The sequence below is a fragment of the Asterias rubens genome, chromosome 8 (genome assembly GCF_902459465.1).
Source record: "Asterias rubens chromosome 8, eAstRub1.3, whole genome shotgun sequence".
In the NCBI taxonomy this organism is placed as follows: domain Eukaryota; kingdom Metazoa; phylum Echinodermata; class Asteroidea; order Forcipulatida; family Asteriidae; genus Asterias; species Asterias rubens.
This window is the reverse complement of record NC_047069.1, coordinates 10,054,342-10,074,324: the sequence shown is the minus strand read 5'-3', so window position 1 is coordinate 10,074,324 and position 19,983 is coordinate 10,054,342. Positions and strand designations below refer to the sequence as shown.

The window sequence follows — 19,983 nt, the reverse complement described above, 5'->3', positions numbered from 1 at the left end:
AGTCGAGGTTTTGGTAGGCCTGTTACACTTCACAATGTGTTGTATCTTGGTTGACGAATGTGAAATATTTCGCCATCCCTTATCGTAGTTGTTGAATTTGTTTTGTTTCGCAGTATTCTGGTTTAAAGTGTATCATTCAGCATTGTTAAATTATTAGCGAGCACTGACAAAGATATACTCACTCATTATTGTTTTGCGCATTGCTTAATTGTAATAGCGCCCCCTATTGTTGGTTTTTAAAAGACTGGCTCCAAGTATCGACTACGTGCAATAACGACGTAATAAAATGGGTTCCAAACTTTTCCACGCGAAGGCATGAGTGTGTTGGTGACATCCGGGTTCTTTCTTTACTCCCGTGTATCAACATGGCGGCTCAAATCTCGAAAAAGAGGAAGGTAAAAATGATCATAAAATACACTTTCAGATTGAAAAGGGGATAAATAAGAATAGTGATAGAAACATGAATTATCGGAGTAATAATTTAGTTTCGAAACGTTGAGTGATGGCTAATAGAACCGGTGATTTTAATCGATGATCAACTCGGGTTCTTTTAACATGTATGCCAAGATATGCTGTCTACTCCGTTTTACTGTTAAGAGATTGATTAACAGAATGCTTAATAATAATACTTTGCTTTATTTTGAGTCTCAGTTTCGCTTCAACACTAATTGTTTTATGTTACACATGAAGCATACATTTCAGGCTTGCTTTTTGATTGAATTTAAAATAGACTTGTTTGCATGGTTTGGGATTTGGCTCCATCCACTCGATTTTTATTTAAGGCAACAAAATGGCGCAACTCTCATTCTCGACCTGTCTATAATGGCCAATGGCATCGTGATTCAATATTAATATGCACGACTCGACTGGGGTCCTCAATCCAAAACAGCCACGCCGCCCTCGGTAAACAGTGCTGGAGTAACTTAAGTAAGCATTTTGACTGTAAATATCTTTTTAAGCATACAAGTCAAGGCTCAAGCTAAGACTAGAGCTTTTTGATCACATTTATCTGGTTAAACGCCACTTTTAAAAATGTAAAGGGCAGTTAACTGTAATTAACCGTCACAGGCTTACTCTAGCTGCAATGATTGTAACCCTCCATCCTCCTGACAATCATTGATGATCAAATTTTGTTCTTGGAATCGTGATTTTTGAAAGCGGTAAAAATTGGGCAAATCAGGTGACTAGTCTGTCAACATTGGTCGAATTTGCACTTATGGTCGAATCTTTTGCATGCTCACTCGTGAAACCCTCCGATCTCTGACCATCGGGAGGATGGAGGGTTACAATCATTGCAGCGTACAATTTATTTTTAATCCTGATCTATCCTCAAAATTGTGTACATAGCCATAGTGGGAACTATTAAACGGTTAATCGGAAGTCACAAGTTCCGCTTAACCATTCAGTAAAATAAAAACAGATGCCCAACCCTAAATAAAGCCTAATAATTTGTTGATTTCCAGTTCGTAGCTGACGGAGTGTTCAAGGCTGAGTTGAATGAGTTCCTTACTCGTGAGCTAGCTGAGGATGGCTACAGCGGCGTGGAAGTGCGTGTGACGCCCACCCGTACCGAGATCATCATCATGGCCACCAGGACCCAGAACGTGTTGGGTGAGAAAGGTCGTCGCATCAGGGAACTGACTGCCGTCGTGCAGAAGCGTTTCAACTTTGCTGAGGGAACTGTCGAGGTCAGTTGCTAAAAAAGTTTGGGGAATGATTTCCTTAAGTGGTGGGGGGGGGGGGGCAGTAAGCCTGCGCTACTAGTGCAACTGGTGTCAAATTCGTGACTATTGATTGCTTAGTCGAGTCGTGTCTACCGTTATTCAACTACTCAATTAATCGTGCTGCCACGGCTTCTACAAAAATAGTCCAGACTTCCTGCTTGGTGAAACAATTGTCGCTCAGGACTATTCACGATTTACTTGCGAAACACAATCAGAAATCTGTGACACAATCCTTCAATCCTTTCAGCTTTAATTTTACCAAATTGCGCCAACCGCAATGCATCTTGGAAAACATAACTCCCGACTAGTGTCGAAGTCGCAACTATTTGCGGCGCGACTAGTCGAGAAGTAAGTTTCACTAGTCTCCCAGGCTTAGGTGGCAGGGCTCGAAATTAACTCTGGACCTGGGGCCAGTGATTTTAGATTAGGGCCAGTGAACTAAAGACTGGACAAAAGTCCGGTAATCTTTGGGTTTATCAACTGAACAATAATTGTGTAATATATTTGTGAACAAATATTGGCTATGAATCTGACACATAAAGACAAATTTAATAGATCTTCTTTTAGCTCTTGTTTAACTCATTTTCGTTTCTCTGACGATCATTGTAAATTATTTGAATTTTGTGTGCATATTTTAATTTTCAATGTGGTTTTTCATGTCCCCCCTGATTGAATGTGCTTTTTACTGTGTAATATTTTGTATGTGCTTAGTATGTTTCTTGATTTCCTGAATGCCTCTTTGTTTGATCAATTCATGCTTGTGTGTGTTTGCAAGATGTAAAGTGAAGCAAACCTATTGTCTACATTACAGTCAGTGTTGACTTGCATTGACAGTAATTTGCTTTAAAGTCAATATCTTTTTTTTTTTTTTTTAAGTTGATGTATACTTATTTGTAACTTTGCATGAGAATGTTTATTTTTAATGTCAGTTGATTTTAATGCTTGTGACTTTACCCTTTTAACAAAATTTGATATTTCCAACTTTGTATTTGTGTGTTTCTATTGCATTTTAACACTAATGTATTCCCTGTATATTTTCCTTTCATTTGACATTTGGTCAACAAACTCGTTTTAAGAAAAAATGATTAGGCCTAATGTATGAATGAAATAAGTCGATTTAAAATTAATGTAAATTAATCCTTTGACTTGCTTTTCTATTTAATTACCACAATTATTTCATGACATAACAATAATTTTTAATCGATAGATGGACATTGATAATCATTTGAAGGGAATGAAGAGTGACGTCTGCAGTTTCATAATGCAGACATTACTCTTCATTCTAATCCAGTGTGCTTGATTGTAATCCATCTAATTGACTTTCTTATCCCTCGTAGCTGTACGCTGAGAAGGTTGCCACCCGTGGTCTGTGCGCCATCGCACAGTGTGAGTCACTTCGCTACAAGCTCATCGGTGGTCTTGCTGTCAGAAGGTATATTATTTTATTTCTTGTAGTTGTGAAAAGAACCATAACTGCACCCCAGATCCTTGCCCTGCTTAAGCCCGGTTCATACTTCCTGGGAATGGGAACCAAGTTTTGATGTATCATAGCTGATTCACGGGAGTTCGAACACAGTTCAATTGTTGCAAACTATTGTTGCGTATGTGTGACGTCAAAATTTGCAGCGAATTTTTCAAAGGAGTTGAACACAGTGATCCGGTCAATGAGTACATCGACACAGTTCAACTGTTACGAATTATTTGTAGCGAATTTATGATGTCAAAGTTTGTATCGCATGAAGTATGAACCAGGCTTAAATCCTGTGTGCTCTAGGACTTCCTAATTGTTACAAATTCTTTCGAATAACATACTCTCATTTGTTTAGGGGGGTTTGGGTGCTGCCGAAATGAAACCCTGCTCAAATAAAGTTAAGAAAACTTTTAAAAAGTTGATTATTTGACACTGGAATTTACTGTCTTCTTTCAAGAAATGTTGCATGGTGCCCTGTTTGTTGACCAAGACTATGCCCTTAAAAATGTGTGTTTGAACTACCATGCGGTGCTAGGGTCTAGGTACTTTTTGTTACACAAACATAATGTCCACAGATTTACATTAAACTTACACCGTTTGAAGATAGTGATAGTAGCAAGCTTACCTTAAAATATTAGTTGCTGAGGTTCTGTAGTTTTTTGAGAAATGAGTAAAACAATGTTATGAAAATACGATTTACATGCTGAAATAGTTGTTCGTCTCCTGAGACAACAATTTTTGTAATGGCTCGTTTTACTCATTTCTCAAAAACTACAGCAACTCGACAAGTAATATTTATTATTTGGCAAAAGCTAGTATTGTTAATTATTATTTAGATGTTTGTTTGTTGAACGGTTATCTTTAAATAAATTTCGAACAAAAAATTAAAGTTCTGTTAGTGATTCAAAAGTTTATGTCCGTGGTCTTTGGCAGGGCGTGTTACGGTGTACTGCGTTTCATCATGGAGAGCAACGCCAAAGGTTGCGAGGTCGTCGTATCTGGAAAGCTGAGAGGTCAACGTGCCAAGTCCATGAAGTTTGTAGATGGTTTGATGATCCACAGTGGTGATCCGGTCAATGAGTACGTCGACACTGCCATCAGGCACGTCATGCTCAGGCAGGGTAAGTTGACAAAAGACTTATTTTGGGTAAACTATACCAAGCAATGGGGTTACTTCACCATTGTAAGCCCAAGTACAGGCATGATAATGTTCAGGAGTTTTCTAGATTTCCAGATGTTTCACTTCAAAATAAGTGGTCTGGGGTATACATAATAATACATGTATATTTTGCTAATCTCTCGTCTTAAAGCGACACATTGCCTTGGATCGGACGAATTGGTCTAAAAAAAGCGTTTGACACAGTTTGTTATGAAATACATATGGTTAGAAAGATGTTTTAAAAGTAGAATATAATGATCCACACAAGTATCACTCAAAATTGCACAGTTTTCATTTTACGTCACGAACTAACACGGTCGGCCATTTATGGGAGTCGACCATTTATGGGAGTAAAAAATTTGACTTCCATAAATGGCCAACGGTGTTAGACGACGAGGTAAAAAGAAAACCACGCAATTTCGAGGCATATTTGTGTAGGTCATTGTATTCTACTTTTACAACATCTTTCTAACCGTATCGATTTATACCAAATGGTTACAAAACGCTTTTCAAAGACCAACTTGACCGATCCAAGGCAACGTGTTCCTTTAAAACAAAAAGTTTACCAGTGTATCCATTCATAAAATCGTGAATTCAACATGCTGTTCGTGAAAAAAAAAAAACAGCATGGTTTCCATGTGCATCGCGTATGCAGCAAGATCAATGAAAATGTGTTAACTTCTCTCATTCCTCGCTTCAATCATGGTGCTGTTTATTAATAATGTTTGCTGCAGCAAAGGAACATCTGTGGAGACTTTGAAAAGTCTACTGACGACTATGCAATGTGTTATGTATGGATGCACGGGCATAGTAGACTTTTCTATCAGTTTCCCCCTTACCAGAGGAAAATAGCTGCAACCCTTCAAGAGTGATACTCAAGGCATGTTCATTTATCTATTTGATTCATTTGTCTATTTCCAGGGGTGCTCGGCATCAAGGTCAAGATTATGCTCCCGTGGGATGCCACCGGCAAGAGTGGTCCCAAGCGCCCCCTCCCCGATGCCGTCAGCGTTGTAGAGCCCAAGGATGAGGAGATCCCCGCCCAGCCGTACTCTGAGCAGAAGGGAGTCAAGCCCATTGAACCAGTTGCTCCTGGCCAGCCCCAACAACAGGTCCCCGTAGCGGGACCAATGGGCGCTGGAGTGGCTCCTGTGCCACAGCAGCAACAGCAGCCAGCACCACAGATGGCTTAGATGAGGAATCAGAGAGGTAAGGGGCAATTCAGAATGGACCCTATTCACAACACGCAGCGAATATACACTCGCCGCTCCTGTCCGCTATTTTGTGTGTCAAAACATGCATAAAAGGAATGGACTCCCCTAAAAGGCAGAAAATGGTAGACGTGCATTGTTAGGAGGTGCGTAAACACATGCACCATCCTTTTGTGCACGTTTTGACACAAAATGGCGGTCAAGAGATGCGCGTGTACATGCCCTGCGCTTTGTGAATAGGCTCTATAGTCAATGTGAAAGACACTGAACATCTATAGTAATTGTCAAAGACCAGTAATCTCACTTGGTGTATCCCAACATATATACATAAAATTGAACAAATCTGTGAAATTTGGTCTCAATTGGTTATTAAAGTTGCAAGAGATTATTCAATGGAAAAACACCCTCGTGCACAAGTTTGTGTGCTTTCAATTAACTTTAAAAGGCTTTGGGGCGAGAAATAACCTATGTTACTTCAGAGGGAGCCATTTGCCACAATGTTTTATACATGACGATGTACTATCAACAGCTCTCCATTGCTCAGTATGATGTTAGTTTTTATGCTTACAATTATTTTGAGCAATTACGAATAGTCTATTTATTTATTTTCTTGTTTTGAGTGAACATCCCTCCAAACCATCCCGAATTTTAGAATCGTGGATCAAAGGCCTCCATGATAAGTTGTTTTTGATGATTTTTCCTAGATTTAACAAACAACTTTGTAATGAAGTTGATAATCTCCGGGTATATTTTCTCAATTTTTGTAAAGCTGAATCTCCATTTTCTGTTGTTCCTTTTGATCCACCCACCAATAATAACAAAATTAAAAAACTCTGAATAAGGCCTACCCCTAAGATAGTTAAGCTTGGAATAATTTAACCCTTGCGATAAACAAACTAATACACCACTCAAACATGAAACAAGAGCATGCTTGGTTCATAAGCCAATTTTACCAACTCTTTTATCAGCCCGAAGATGTCAATTTCCTGACTTAATTCATTCCCTTTCATGTGAAACAAGTCTAAACAAAACTGGTCAAAAAATACAGAGCCAGTTTCTTGATCATACTTTTCTGTGTGTAATTTGTAGCCTGGTTCATACTTGCAAAGCCAATTTTGATGTCACAGCTCAACTGTTTCGAATTATTCAGTGCGAATCTGTGACGCCAAAATGCTTATTGCATTTGCAGGAGGTATGAACGAGGCTTAACCTCTATCAATCTCCAGTGCACAAGCATCTAGCACTCCTTCCACCCGTTTTAGACAGGCGCTCCAGAGTTGCGCCAAACCTTATTCTGAATCAAGTACATGAAAAGTTCTACTTCTGAAACAGTTATGAGCGACTGGACGCACTAGAAGTTGAAAGATCGACTGTTGCAGACATTCGGAACAACTCGAGCGTCTTGGTTTCAGACGTCGATCTTGTCATGAGCCAAAATCTAATGCAAATGTTATGATGTTCAGTTCGCCGGTCTAAAACCAAAACTTATTTGGGTTGACCTAGAGTCGCTTGTAATCTATTTGATTCTGCGCGACTCTGGCAAGCCTGTCTGAACCGACTGTTAGTTGTTTTGGCACTTATGTTACAACACACAAACCTGTTGTTTAATCTCAATTGTTTGTTCTTTCTGTTTTTGTGTGTTATTCAGATGCAAGTAAAACCAACAGAATGACAAGAGTCGACCATAATTAAAGCAAGATAACCCTCCATCAAGTTACAACACTACTGCATTGATAAACCACTACCCGTATCAAAGCAACATTACTGTATTGATAAACTATGAATATTTTCCTCTATTGACGGACTAGTAAAGGTAATGTTTTGCACACCTCCCTACTGGTCTGAAATATTGACTGACTACATGATAGAGATGAGCCGCTGAATGGCAAGCTATGTTCAATAAAGTAACTGGTTAATGTCACAGTGAATTCTCGGTGTCTTATGTTATTATTTTGGTGTGATAGTAAGATAAGTCTTGAGGGATTATCCAGTAAAGTGGTGTTCCCAATAGCCTTGATCAAGGCTTTGGAGGATTTTTAAATCATTTTTATTGATAGTTTTCTATTTTATTTGCGCCGCGCTACTCGTCTAAGCTACCTTCCCGTTCTGGCTGTGTGTGCAGCATCAGTAGTACAGTTATGCGTGAGGATAGCATTACGAGTGCAGATGACCTGTGCACAGTAGTTGTACGAGTGTCCTATGTAGTCGTGCGCTGTGATTATACACATGCACAGTGTATTTGGGTGGGTTTACAGGGTCTTTTTCGGAGTGAATAATGCGACTGCCTTGAGCAAGGCTATGTTCCCATTGGACTGTTTGTGGTTGTTTAAGTACCATGACTGTTCTGTAGATTGACAATGTTAAATCCATTGAGTTAACCATATCCTTGCCAAATACACAAGTTTTTGTTGTTAAAGGGTATATGTACTTTTTCAAAAGGTCCACACATTTACATTAAACCTACAGGGTTTGAAGATAATGATAGTGGAAAGCTTCCCTTCAAATCTTACTTACTGAGGTGCTGTAGGTTTTTGAGAAATGAGTTAAACAATGTCATGAAAATCCGTTTGTAAATGATTAAAATAATTTTCGTCTCATGAGACGAAAATTATTTTCATTACATTGTTTTACTCATTTCCCAAAAACTACAGCACCTCAGCACATAGTATTTTCAGGGAAGCTTTCTACTATCATAATCTTCAAACTGTGTAAGTTTAATGTAAATCTGTGGACATTGTGTTTTTTGTTAGGAAAAAGTACATATACCCTTTAAGGAAGCAAAGTTTTTTATGCATATTTAGAAAACAATTACTCGATGAGATCGATCACAATACGTATAATAACTTTATAGATTGAAAAATGCACGAATATAATACAAATAAGGTACGGTACAAGAAATGTCATGCAACAAAACTAGATCAAAAAGTAATTTGAACAATTCAGCATTTGAAATGTACAATTTCACTAAGAAGGCAAAAATTAAGAATTAACCTTATTCATTTAGGATTTAAAGGGCACTGGACACGTTTGGTTATATTGTCAAAGACCAGTCTTCTCAGTTGGTGTATCTCAATATATGCATAAAATAACAAATCTGTGAAAATTTTAAGTTGCAAGAGAATAATGGAAGAAAAAACACCCTTTGTCGCACAAGTTGTATGCTTTCAGATACTTCCGAGGTCTCAAATTCCATTGAAATAATTATTTTAGTGAGAAATTACTTCTGTCTCAAAAACTACGCTACTTCACACAATGACTTATATTACCAACAGCTCTCCTTTGCTTCTTACCAATTATTTTGAGTAATTATCAATAGTGTCCAATGCCTTTAACAAGAAAATTCATTTTGGCAATGGTACATTATGATGTGGTATGTAGTTGGAACTTGTTCTTTGAAGATCATTTTTGTTTCCCCCCATCAGGGACAGGACTTATGTCCCCCCATTTGGTGGGCTGCTTTTCCTGGCAACAAAATCTTCCGCCTAGTCGATTTTTTTAACTAGTGTTTCTTGTCGTTGGTGGCGCCCTACATGGTTCCCAGAAAAGACCAGGGCCCAATTTCATGGCTCTGCGTACCGTAAGCACGGAATCGACGCTTACGGAAGCAGGGAATTCTGTGCTTACGGCAAGCGTATTTCACGGGTTAGCGTCAAATTTTGGCTTCTGCGCGTGCGTACTCCACGTTACTAGACATTCTACGCTTACAAGGCTAGCGCAGAGCTTGCACGTCAGCGGGGAAACGTGATCGTAAGCGCAGAATTTGGCGGTAAGCAGAGCCATGGAATTGGGCCCAGTGAGTGACCTTAGTCCAGAAGTGTTCTGTTTTACATTGTGAAACAATTTGTATTGAGTTTTACTCCAATATGAGTAATCGTTGTTACCCACACTCGTTTACTCTTCTAAAGAACAATAATGTTAATTTCGCTGATCTTTAAAAAATTAAGTCTGTGTCCGCGAATTTTTGTTGTTGGCTTTTAGTAGGGAGAGAACGCATTATACATGTAACTGTTGAGGATAATACATGGACTCTCCAATGGAGTATGGCTCTCAAACTACTCGTAAATTTTGTTATCTGGATATACTTCTAGAGTCTCCTTGAAAAATCCAGGCCTGACACTTCACGGAGGCAACGAAGGCGATTGTTCACATGCCCTCTGTTCATTGCCTTGGTGCCCTGGAAATGCTCCAGTAGAAACTTACAATTTCCTCATAGGGTGCTCTTTACCAACGAGAAACTGCCTTGGTGCCCTTAATTGGCCTTTCAAAAACTAAGCATACATTGCCTGATTATCTATTTGGTTGATATAATAATAATAATAACTTTCGATTTATATAGCGCCTAATAACTAACACTTAATTCTCTAAGCGCTTAAACAAATTCTTATTCTTATTGTGTCAGACCTATTCTAAACAAATAAATTGCAGGAGATTTTCTTTTAGACTTTGATTATATGTTTTCAAGCAGAACCTCGGTTTTGACTTGCACAGGAAAGTCTTGTTTTGTTCGGGCCGATTTGTTTGTTGATGCCGTCACGTTTCAAATCTCGCCGTGAACAGCTGAAATGATATCGATATACAGTTTTGTAGTGATGCTGGAGACTTTTTTTCCCCCAACTTTCATGAGGACTCTAGGTTCATCAATTGAGAAACAAGTGCATTGCAAAACTGAATTTGACACCCTAAGACACTATACCTGCCATAGGTCAGTCATTATTGAGAGTGATAACCTTGTTGAGCTTTCTCTTGTACGCTTGGTGCAACATACGCCTATATATACAAGCACGACAAAACAAATTCATGAACAATTATGAGATAAGTACGTTTGTATTTGAAAGTAAAAAATACTATAAGAGCGATTAGTCCGAGTTTATGGTCCAATCACGACTGGTGTGGCAGGAGATTCTATCCCCTACACGGCGAACTGTGTACAAACTTCTTCTGATAGCGCCCTCTTTCGAATCATCCTCCCTCATTCCGCCCATGTTCATTTCCCCATGTGGACAGAATCTCCGGAGGCTAGATTTCCCTAGGACACCGGTCCCTCGTGTCCCTTCTCTGCCATGCCCTGAATGTTTATAACATCATCCCGAGACGGCTTGATTTTGTTGGTGCACATTAGGACACGCACTTTACGGGCAATGTAGAAGATAATCTCTGCCAAGGTGATGAAACTTGCCCCGACGAACAGGCCAAGTTGACCGCCAACGTCACCTACAAACGTTAATGACATGTCAAACACTATAGCTTAGACGTGCTGTGTACCATAGTTGCATACCAAGACATCGATTATGATGAGCACAACAGCAACAATAATCATCATCGACAACAACAACAACAACATCAACAACGCCAATGATGACGAGCAAAACATCAACAACAACATTGATGATGAGCACAACATCAACAACATCAATGATGATGAGCACAACAACAACATCAACAACAACTTCAACCATAACACCAATAATAAGAGTGCAACGTCAACAGCATTAACAACAACAACAGAATCAACAACAACAACAACAACAACAACAACAACAACAACAACAACAGCAACAGCAACAGCAACAGCAACAACAACAATGACATAAGCGATAACGACTACAAACTGCAGCGGAAAAAACATCAACAAAAACAGCATGGAAGCATCAGCAGCAATCCCAACAATACTTACTTATGAGAGCTGACGTGGTAATAGCCGGTGACTGTTTGTAGACATGATAGTTCATCGTATCGTAATAGATGTCAATCATCATGCAGTTATCTCTGTTGATTACAAAAAATATGAAATAAGTTGTGTATTTTGCTCAAAATGTACAATATTTTGTGGGTACATGTCATCGCAATTTTTACGGGAAGACTTCTGCTAGAGTTGGAAATATTCTTGGGTCAGTTCCTGTTTAAGCAGGAACCAATTTCATAAAGCTGTTTAGTAGAAAAATGAAAATACTGCTAACAATCTATTTGCGCCAGTCCCAACAATGTAAACGTAATGGAATGTTGTTGGCTGGTAACCTGTTTTTGCTAAGCAATATTACTCTGTGCTTAGCAAGTTTTTGTGCTTAACGGCTATATGAAATTGTGTCCTGCAGCACAGACAAATCTTGCTTAGCGGAAACATGTTACCAGCCAAATTCCACAAAGTTTACATTGTTGCGATTGGTACCCCATTCGTTTTTCACTAAGCAAAGAGTTTTTCACTCGGCCGTATTTTCTGCTCAACAGCTTTGTGAAATAAAGGCCCAGCTCCTTGGGTTCCTGACTCACCTTATGTAAGCCTCGTTTATATAATCAAAGTCACACGATTCCGCAAATTCCCTGGCGACGTTCTTGTTTGGTAGCCTAGCTGTTGATATGGCGGTACTGTACTCGGTGTAGTTGCAGGGTATCGGGCAATCACACTGATCAATTACACCAGATTTCAGTTGCACTATATAGAAACATCAGAAGGACAAAGGAGAGCATCTAATTGTTAAGAATTTGTAGGAATGATTTGATTTGATTTGATTTTACTCTTATCGTGTATGAACACGATACATCCAATTTTATTGTGTACGTACATGATAAGAGAGAATTGTTTTTATTCATATGGCGACAATACGCTTCCGTTAAATTCAGTGCAACAAAAACGAAGTTTATAGAATTTGAGGCATTGCATCATATTCGGTTTGGCGGTAACACTATTTGTGTATCTACTTGCCAGGTAGAGTTCGTTCTTTAACTGTCTTTCTTTATTCTACTACCGCGGAGTAGATTTATCGGATGTTTGGGAGACTTCCTACAGTTCTGAAAAGAACTGTCCTTTTTTAACTACACCCGGGCGTAAGGTGTATAAAACTGGCTGGGACTACTATTTTTTAAGCTTACATCTGTTTAACAAAAAAGAATTGATCATCAGTAAAATTGTTACAGGTGTTTTACATACTTAACGTCGGAGTTGCACAGTCTTCCACAACTTCGGGCGAACACTCCGGAGCGTCGCCAGGGTGCCTATGAACATTAAAAGAAAAGAAAAAACAATAATCGGAACATATCTGTTTCTAAAAATACCCTTTCTTCACCTAATACCAATTATTTTTTAGGGTAGTTTTGTTCCAAACCGAGCTTTTTGTGTAAACATTAAGGATAAATGCCTTGTGTTTTGCTTGGTATGAAACTTTGCTAACCTAAGCAAATTTGTCTGCTTCAGTAAGTAGAGACAAATTGCTAACCGTTTAAGCAGCGCTGTGAAATTGGGCCATGGGTCCAAATTCATAAAGCTTTTGAGCAGAAAGTACGGCTCGATTATTTCCAAATGTATTTGCTAAGCTAAACATGAGTGGGCACCAGTGTATTGTAAACTTAATATGATGTTGGGTTGTAACTTGTTTTTGCTAAGCAATATTTTCCTGTGCTAAGGGAGTTTGTGTGCTTACACAGGCTTTATGAAATTTGGCCAAGTTTGCCACTATGCATTCATAACTTTATTTTTAAACCCACCGTACGAGTCTGCATTTGCACATTTTTTTAATGGCTCTGGCGCGGCATTCGACCGTGCAGCCCTCTAGCGTGTATCCTCGGTAGTACTCGAGCTGTTTGTCTGTGCTACAATCACCCCATGGTGGCCCCAAGTTCAAGTGCTGTCAGGGAAAGTACAATGGGGTTATTGTCTCTGAAAAGTACAACAGATGTGTACTACGATATGTGAACATTTCATTATAGGCATTTTTATACGACAGTTGTCTTCATGATTATTGTTTGGTTTATGTGAATATCCCTCAAAATAATTCGTTAGTCGAAATACGATTTAGTTCCACGAGATATTTACTAAGTTCCCTCTAAAACTGTCCTTTACCCACAATGTTTTAGTCCGTTTCATGTTATAATAAATAAATGAAAATCAATTATTCTGAAAATGCCTTTTTTAAACGCCAAAATTACGTTTAGGCTACAACTCAACTTTACGAGCAAATCGTGCGCTAACTCGATTATCTACCAGAGTTTCGCTGTTTGAAACCCGAACGTCACACGAGTTTGACTTGGGTTGACCCGAATTTGACCTGGAGCTGACCCGGGGTTGATCCGGCTTTGGGGATGGTGATAACCCGGGGTAGACTCGGGTTGACTCGGGTCACTGGGGCGGTGTGACGCTACTCAGCACACGCGTGTGTGGAGGGTTTAATTTAGACAGCACCCCCCCCCCCCCCAAAAAAAAAAAAAAAAAAAAAAAAAAAAACATTTTAGGAAGTCAAGTCTTAGATCACATAAGATTACTGTACGAGTTACAAACCTTAATTTGTCTGACAGCGATGAAAGCATGGACACCAGGCGCAATGGCCAGACCTGCTGAGTCTACGGCTAGGGTCGGTGTCAGCTGATCGTGAACGAGGACTTTCAACCCTGCCTCCACATTACCATCAATAGTCTCCGTGTACTCAAACTAGTTAATGTTCGAGAAACAAAATTATTATTAGTTTCTAATGCACAATTTGATACTGAAGTCTACGCATGGTGCTTAAACAAAGATAAACACAGGTTTTGGATTATAGGACCCAATTATATACGTAGCAAGGTGCTCTGGCGCAGTCGTCTACCAGTAAGAACACCTTTTTGAGCTCCGGAAATTTAAAATAAACGTAAGATTGATAACTGTCCAGAGGAAAGTGGTGTTGGGTTATGGGCCTACCTCTTGGATGTCAATCGTGAGTTGTAGTCCATTCCCACTCCCAGACTGGAACTGAGACAAGATCTCCGATTGTTTCTCACTACCGGAGTTGAAGGTCCAACAGTTGCCGAAAGATGTAAATGAATGGGTGAAATTCTTCCAAAGAAAAGTGGAGAAAGAAAAATAAGTTTCACCTAAAACAGTTAAATGTCGTTTATTTATTTATTTACTTTTTTTTCCTGGGGGGGGGGGGTCATCAATTTATACGCGAGGTACATCTCAGAAGCAATGACAGTACGAACTAAAGATAATTTGCAAAGTGAAACACAATTATAAAGAATAAAAACTTAGCACCAAACGTACTTCAAAAACATCTGATGCTTATATTGATCACTTCAGATTTTGTTTTGGTCAACTGTCTGAAAAGTATGCTAGCTTTGCACACACAAAAGTGTGACATCGACATCCAGCGATTTACCCTTGGTTCCCGATGGTCTACTAGACTTGATGACAAGTCGTGTTACAAACACACATTCTGCCGTTCGTGCAACAGTGCGCGTGGCAGCTCTCCACTGACTCACACACATACTGGGATCGAGATTTGTGTACCGTCCCCGTAACTACACCGCGCTCAACAATTACCGACTTGATTTCAAGACTAATGGTCTGCTGGCTGTATGCAGACCGGTGGGGCAGCTGTGCAAACCGGACAGGGCCAGGGCACGGGCACATTAAACTTACTTCAGCGCTACAGCTACCATCCTTCCCACGCCAGGAGCAGGCCAGCAAGCTAGCGTTGTCCATAATGAAACCCGTACGTCTTGTGAATGCCCCGTAGCTGAAGTTGTATCCGGAGTCCGGCTCGCTCACGTTGACTCTATCGTCGTATGAGTCGTAGTCGTAATCTGCCGCAGACAGAGCGTGCTTCAATTGCCACGACTCGTTTGCCAAAGCCGTCTTACGGTATCTGATATTATAGATAGCCGCGTTGGTATGGGAAAAAGAACTACTGGTAGCACTTAAAAGGCACTGGACACCAATGGTTTATTTTCAAAGACCAATCTTCTCCCAATTGGTGTATCTCAACATATCCATAAAAATAACAAATCTATAAAAATTTGAGCTCAATTGGTCGCCTAAGTTGCGAGAAAATAATGGAAAAAACACCCTTGTCGCACAATTTGTGTGCTTACAGATACTTGATTTCGTGATTTCGAGACCTCAACTGGGGTCTCGAAATCAATTCCAATATTTTAGTTGGAAATTAAAAAAATACGTTACTTCAGAGAAAACCGTTAAGGAATATTTTTTTATGCTAAAAATTATTTTGAGTAATTACTAATTTATTTACTTATTTTAAATCTTAAGACATACACAATAGTTACAAGTTGTACAGGGGCTGTCAAGGGGCTGTGTAATAGTGTCCAGTGCCTTTAAAGACGTAACTAGTAATGGTAGAAAAAGTTAGCTTTCGTAGCAACAACTACTTCATCTGGAAGTAATCTGATGAAGTTGCATCTGATGAAGTGTTGCTGCTACGAAAGCTCATCAGCAGGGCCCAATTTCAAAAAGCTGCTTTGAAGCAGAAAATAATGCTGAAAAAGTGTCTGCTTAGCAGAAATTAGTAAGATACAATATTGCATGTGTGATACAGTATTTGGGGTGGTAACCTTAATGTGCTAAGCATACATTTATTTTGCTTAGCTTAAGTTTGTGCTTAAGGAGCTCTGTGTAATTGGGCCCAGATGGACCACATTTGAAACCTTGAAGATTTTTCAGATAGAACCATTGTTAATATTAATAAAATAATAGTTATGGTAAAACTGTGCGCTAAACCACCCATAGGGCCGCTCCACATACCCTGTCAACTACATCAGTGGAAACCAAATGCAACAAAATGCAACAAGGGATTTTGTTGCTATGTGCAGGCATGTTTGTGGTAGGACTGATCGAGGTGTTTGCCAAGTGTAGTGGTGACTTGGCTTATATGTACGGTCCATGAACTTTGCCAAATGCAACCAAGTTGATGGCCAAGTTCAAAAATATACAACACCAATTTGAAGTCACTTGCCTGCTGAAACCAACAGATTCAGTCAAATAATGACACCTGAGTTGACTGCCGAATGCAACAGATTGCAACATAGTTCCATTTGGTGCGTATTGTTACATTTAGAATGGTTAGGCCAAGTAAAAAAAACATGTTTCGCGTCCCCGCCCGCTTCCTTTTTACAGGCCGCCTCCTTTTTTATTTTATTTTTTATTTTATTTTTTTATGCACTTTTTTTTTTTTTTAGGGTTAGGGTTATTTTAAATGATCTCAGCAAAAACAATCTGAATGTCTTGTCTGAATGCCTCGACTAAATTGTTTCATTTATGTTTTGTGTATTTCAGCAGTAGAAAAAACAATGGATATTTGACATTTTAACAAAGAATGGCGGCCATCTAGAAATAAAAAATAAAAAATAAAAAGCCCCTCTTCCTCCTTTTTTTTAAAAACCCGTACGTGAAACATGTTTTTATTTTTACTCGGCCTTATACGATTGAGCCCAATTTCATGTCTCTGCTTACCGCGACATTCAGCATGCACTTAATATTATTATATCACTCGGTAGTGTTTGGGAAATTTAACATTGCTTCCCTGCTAACCCTTGAAAAAATACGTTTGCCGTAAGCGCAGATTCTTTGCTTACGGTAAGCAGAGCCATGAAGTTTGGCTTGCATGACTGTGTCTGATGGTAAGAGACACCAGGGCCAAATTTAAATAAACTGTTAAGCTAAAGTTACTGCTTTACCAATTGCTTCGCTTAGCCACAATAATGTAAACTTAAAGTAACTTTGGCTGGTAACCGGTTTCTGTGCTTATCATGTTTTGTTGTGCTTACAGGCTCTATGGAATTGGGCCAAATTTCATAGAGCCTGCTGTACGCACAACATTTTGCTAAGAACAAAATAGTATTGCTTAGCGCAGCAGAAACAGGCAATACAGCTCAAATTGCATTGAGTGTGCATTGTTGTGGCAGGTGCCTGACAAACTTTTCGCTTAGCAAAGAAATTTGTTTAGCAGTATTTTGTTTAACAGCTTTATGAAATTGGGCATTGGAGTGTGCTTAACCAATTGGCAACGACACGCCCCCCCCCCCAAAAAAAAAAGAAAACGTTTGGGGTTGATTCTCTTCCTCACGTTGCTCAAGAAATGAAACACTTTTTACCCCTTTGCAAAATAAACAAAGCTTAATTGTATTCACTTACCTGTTGAAATTGCAAATAGTCACTGCTGGAAATCTCAAATCTCCAACATAGTCCACCGATAGTGATGTGGAGGCGTTGTATTCCAAGTAGCTCTTGACTCGATCTATGATCTGAAATGAGCAGACACCCATACACCCCAACAGGAGACCCAGCCAGACGAGTTTCACGGCCACTCTCTGGTTGTCGATCACCTGGCCGATGCCGTGGAGGGTCGTCGTGGAGGCGAACTCCCGGTCCAGATCCTGCGATGCTTCGTTGGCTTTGGTGTCTTTCATTCTAGTGGTTTCTTATGTTAACTTGAGAACGAATATCACACCATAAAGGTTAACGGTAACACCATGTAATTATAATCTCTAAATGAGTTGGGTTGGTTCTGAAAAAAAAACCTGTTGGTTTCAACTCGACGTTTCGATCCGTATACTCTGAATATCACACAAGATACTTCGGAAAGTACCCAAGAAAAAACTATTCGTTGGACGAAATGAAAACTATGCAAAATCACACTATATCTGCTGGCCACCTTAGGCCTGCTGATAAATGTGTTCACAAACGCATTAATATTAAAATACCGTAAGGCCTTTCGGGTGATACACTTGATGGCCGATTGAGCTACTTGCTATCGAAATGAAAACTACATGCAAAACAACCAAGCACACTCTCTTCTAGCCACTTTAGGCCTCCTGGAAAAAAAAATTGGAACCACAAACGCGTTAATAAAACTTAACAGTTAGACCTTACTTGTTGATCGAAATATTATACTTGATGATCTAAAAGATTCTCGCTGAACGAAATGAAAACAACCTTTAAAACTAAACACACTCTCTGCTGGCCACTTTAATATTCCTGAAAAAAAATGTAGTCACAAGCGCGTATAATAAAGACGTTAGACCTTACTTGTTGATCGGAATATTATATCGCTGAAATAAAAACAACAATCAAAACTTAACACACTGCTAGTCACTTTAGGATTCCTGAAAACATGTAGTCACAAGCGCGGAGAATAAAGACGTTAGGCTTTGGTTGATCGGAATGTGATTTAAAAGATTATCGTTGAACGAAATAAAAACTACCCACAGAACAAGCCAAACGCTTGAAAAAAAGACAAATGTGTAGAAAATGAAAGCTGAACTTCTAAGTTGTCGTTGATGAAGAGCTCATTGAAAACGCGGTTGTTGATGAGCATTGCAAAATTCCACTGACGACTTTACATCAATCTGGCTTTTCATCGCATGCAGCTTTTAACATTGGAGGAGTTGGTGTTTTTTCTGGTGTCTTGGCAACGGTTGACTATAATTAATTGTCAACATGCAATCAAACCCATTCAATTAGCTAGTGCATTTAGCTGACGCTAAAAGGCTTACGTGATACGGCAGATAATTATTAGGCGCTATTATTAGTAGCATTTTTCACACAATATTATTGGCACTACATAATTTATTAAAACATTTCTCGTACAAATTGTTTGTTTGTTTGTGTGTTTGTTTGTGTGTTTGTTTGTTTGTTTGTTTGTTTGTTTGTTTGTTTGTTTGTTTGTTTGTTTGTTTGTTTGTTTGTTTGTTTGTTTGTTTTTTGGTTTTCTTGTTGCCAACGCCCAGTCATTTGACCTGAATGCGCTGTTACCGAACAAAACTCAATTGAATGGGGTGTCATCCGAGAGAAAGATAAGGACTTCTGATGGGGGAGAGCACCACATATATTTCTGTATAGGCTATGAAATACTCATAATTTATGGCTTTAAATATTGCACAGCAAAAGTTTACGTTAATATTTGCGATTAGGGGTAAAATTATTTGCAATTTACGTAAAATACTTACGGTTTCTAAGCTGTATTTATTATCTCACGTAGTTCGGCCGTCAACTGAATACAATATGGATCCATTGGCTGTATTTCGCTAAGATAAACCCTGCCCCAAAATTGCACCAAGTCCTGTAGGCTTACCTCTTCCTGCTCTTCAAACAAGCCGGGCGAATCTGCAAATTATACGCTTTTTGCAAATTAAACAGGCTGATAGCTCATAATGTGTCAACATCCATTAATATCCAGTCCCCAAACTACTTTGTAATGGCATACATCTACCGTTTGACTGTAAGTGGTTTCAAGCTATCCGTGATCTAGTTAATATGCTTTCCATCTACTTGTGGGGGACAACATAATCATTGCTTTCATAGATTTCATTGGACAAACGTGCACGTAAGGTTTCTATGCCTGTGTTATGATAGACTTGAATTCAAGAGTGACTAGACTGCGGTTATTCCTCTGCTAAGCCACGCACACCAAAATTATGCTCACCAGAATAAGATTACAAGCCGAACTTTCCCTCACGTGCATCTTGTAACTGGTATATCGCGCATGTTTGCTCAGCAGACAAAATGTTAATCAATATCCTTGGAGTTCTTTCTTCCCACAAAAGTCACGCCTTACGCGCAGGGCCCAATTTCATAAAGCTGCTAAGCAGAAAATGCTGCTTGACAAATTTCTCGATACATGAAACATTATGAGGGCACCAGTTGCCACATTGCAAACT

At 39.2% G+C, this 19,983-nt stretch overlaps 2 protein-coding genes across 2 annotated transcripts; one reads left to right on the top strand and one right to left on the bottom strand.

The window, feature by feature from the left end:
* The first annotated feature begins 301 nt into the window (after window positions 1-301).
* Window positions 302-7,493, top strand: LOC117293234 (40S ribosomal protein S3). Its single transcript, XM_033775456.1, has 6 exons — window positions 302-395; window positions 1,464-1,688; window positions 3,062-3,156; window positions 4,129-4,316; window positions 5,276-5,563; window positions 7,214-7,493. The coding sequence occupies exons 1-5, from the start codon at window positions 366-368 to the stop codon at window positions 5,545-5,547; spliced, it is 810 nt and encodes a 269-aa protein (XP_033631347.1). The 5' UTR covers window positions 302-365; the 3' UTR covers window positions 5,548-5,563; window positions 7,214-7,493.
* Window positions 7,494-10,591: 3,098 nt separating this feature from the next.
* On the bottom strand, window positions 10,592-19,331 carry LOC117293579 (acid-sensing ion channel 1-like). Its single transcript, XM_033775937.1, has 10 exons — window positions 19,273-19,331; window positions 17,459-17,754; window positions 14,951-15,176; window positions 14,231-14,365; window positions 13,835-13,984; window positions 13,045-13,184; window positions 12,491-12,555; window positions 11,833-11,995; window positions 11,240-11,331; window positions 10,592-10,776 (listed from the first exon to the last, which is right to left on the bottom strand). Exons 2-10 carry the CDS (start codon window positions 17,731-17,733, stop codon window positions 10,592-10,594), a joined length of 1,431 nt encoding a protein of 476 aa, XP_033631828.1. The 5' UTR covers window positions 17,734-17,754; window positions 19,273-19,331.
* Window positions 19,332-19,983: the final 652 nt, after the last annotated feature.

Coding starts and splice junctions, on each gene's coding strand:
- LOC117293234 (XM_033775456.1), top strand. CDS start 366: ATGGCGGCTCAAATCTCGAAAAAGAGGAAG. Junction 3,157..4,128: donor GGTGGTCTTGCTGTCAGAAG/GTATATTATTTT, acceptor GGTCTTTGGCAG/GGCGTGTTACGGTGTACTGC. Junction 4,317..5,275: donor GCACGTCATGCTCAGGCAGG/GTAAGTTGACAA, acceptor GTCTATTTCCAG/GGGTGCTCGGCATCAAGGTC.
- LOC117293579 (XM_033775937.1), bottom strand. CDS start 17,733: ATGAAAGACACCAAAGCCAACGAAGCATCGCAGGATCTGGACCGGGAG. Junction 13,185..13,834: donor TCGCTGTCAGACAAATTAAG/GTTTGTAACTCG, acceptor TTTCCCTGACAG/CACTTGAACTTGGGGCCACC. Junction 11,332..11,832: donor ATAAACGAGGCTTACATAAG/GTGAGTCAGGAA, acceptor TGTAATCAACAG/AGATAACTGCATGATGATTG.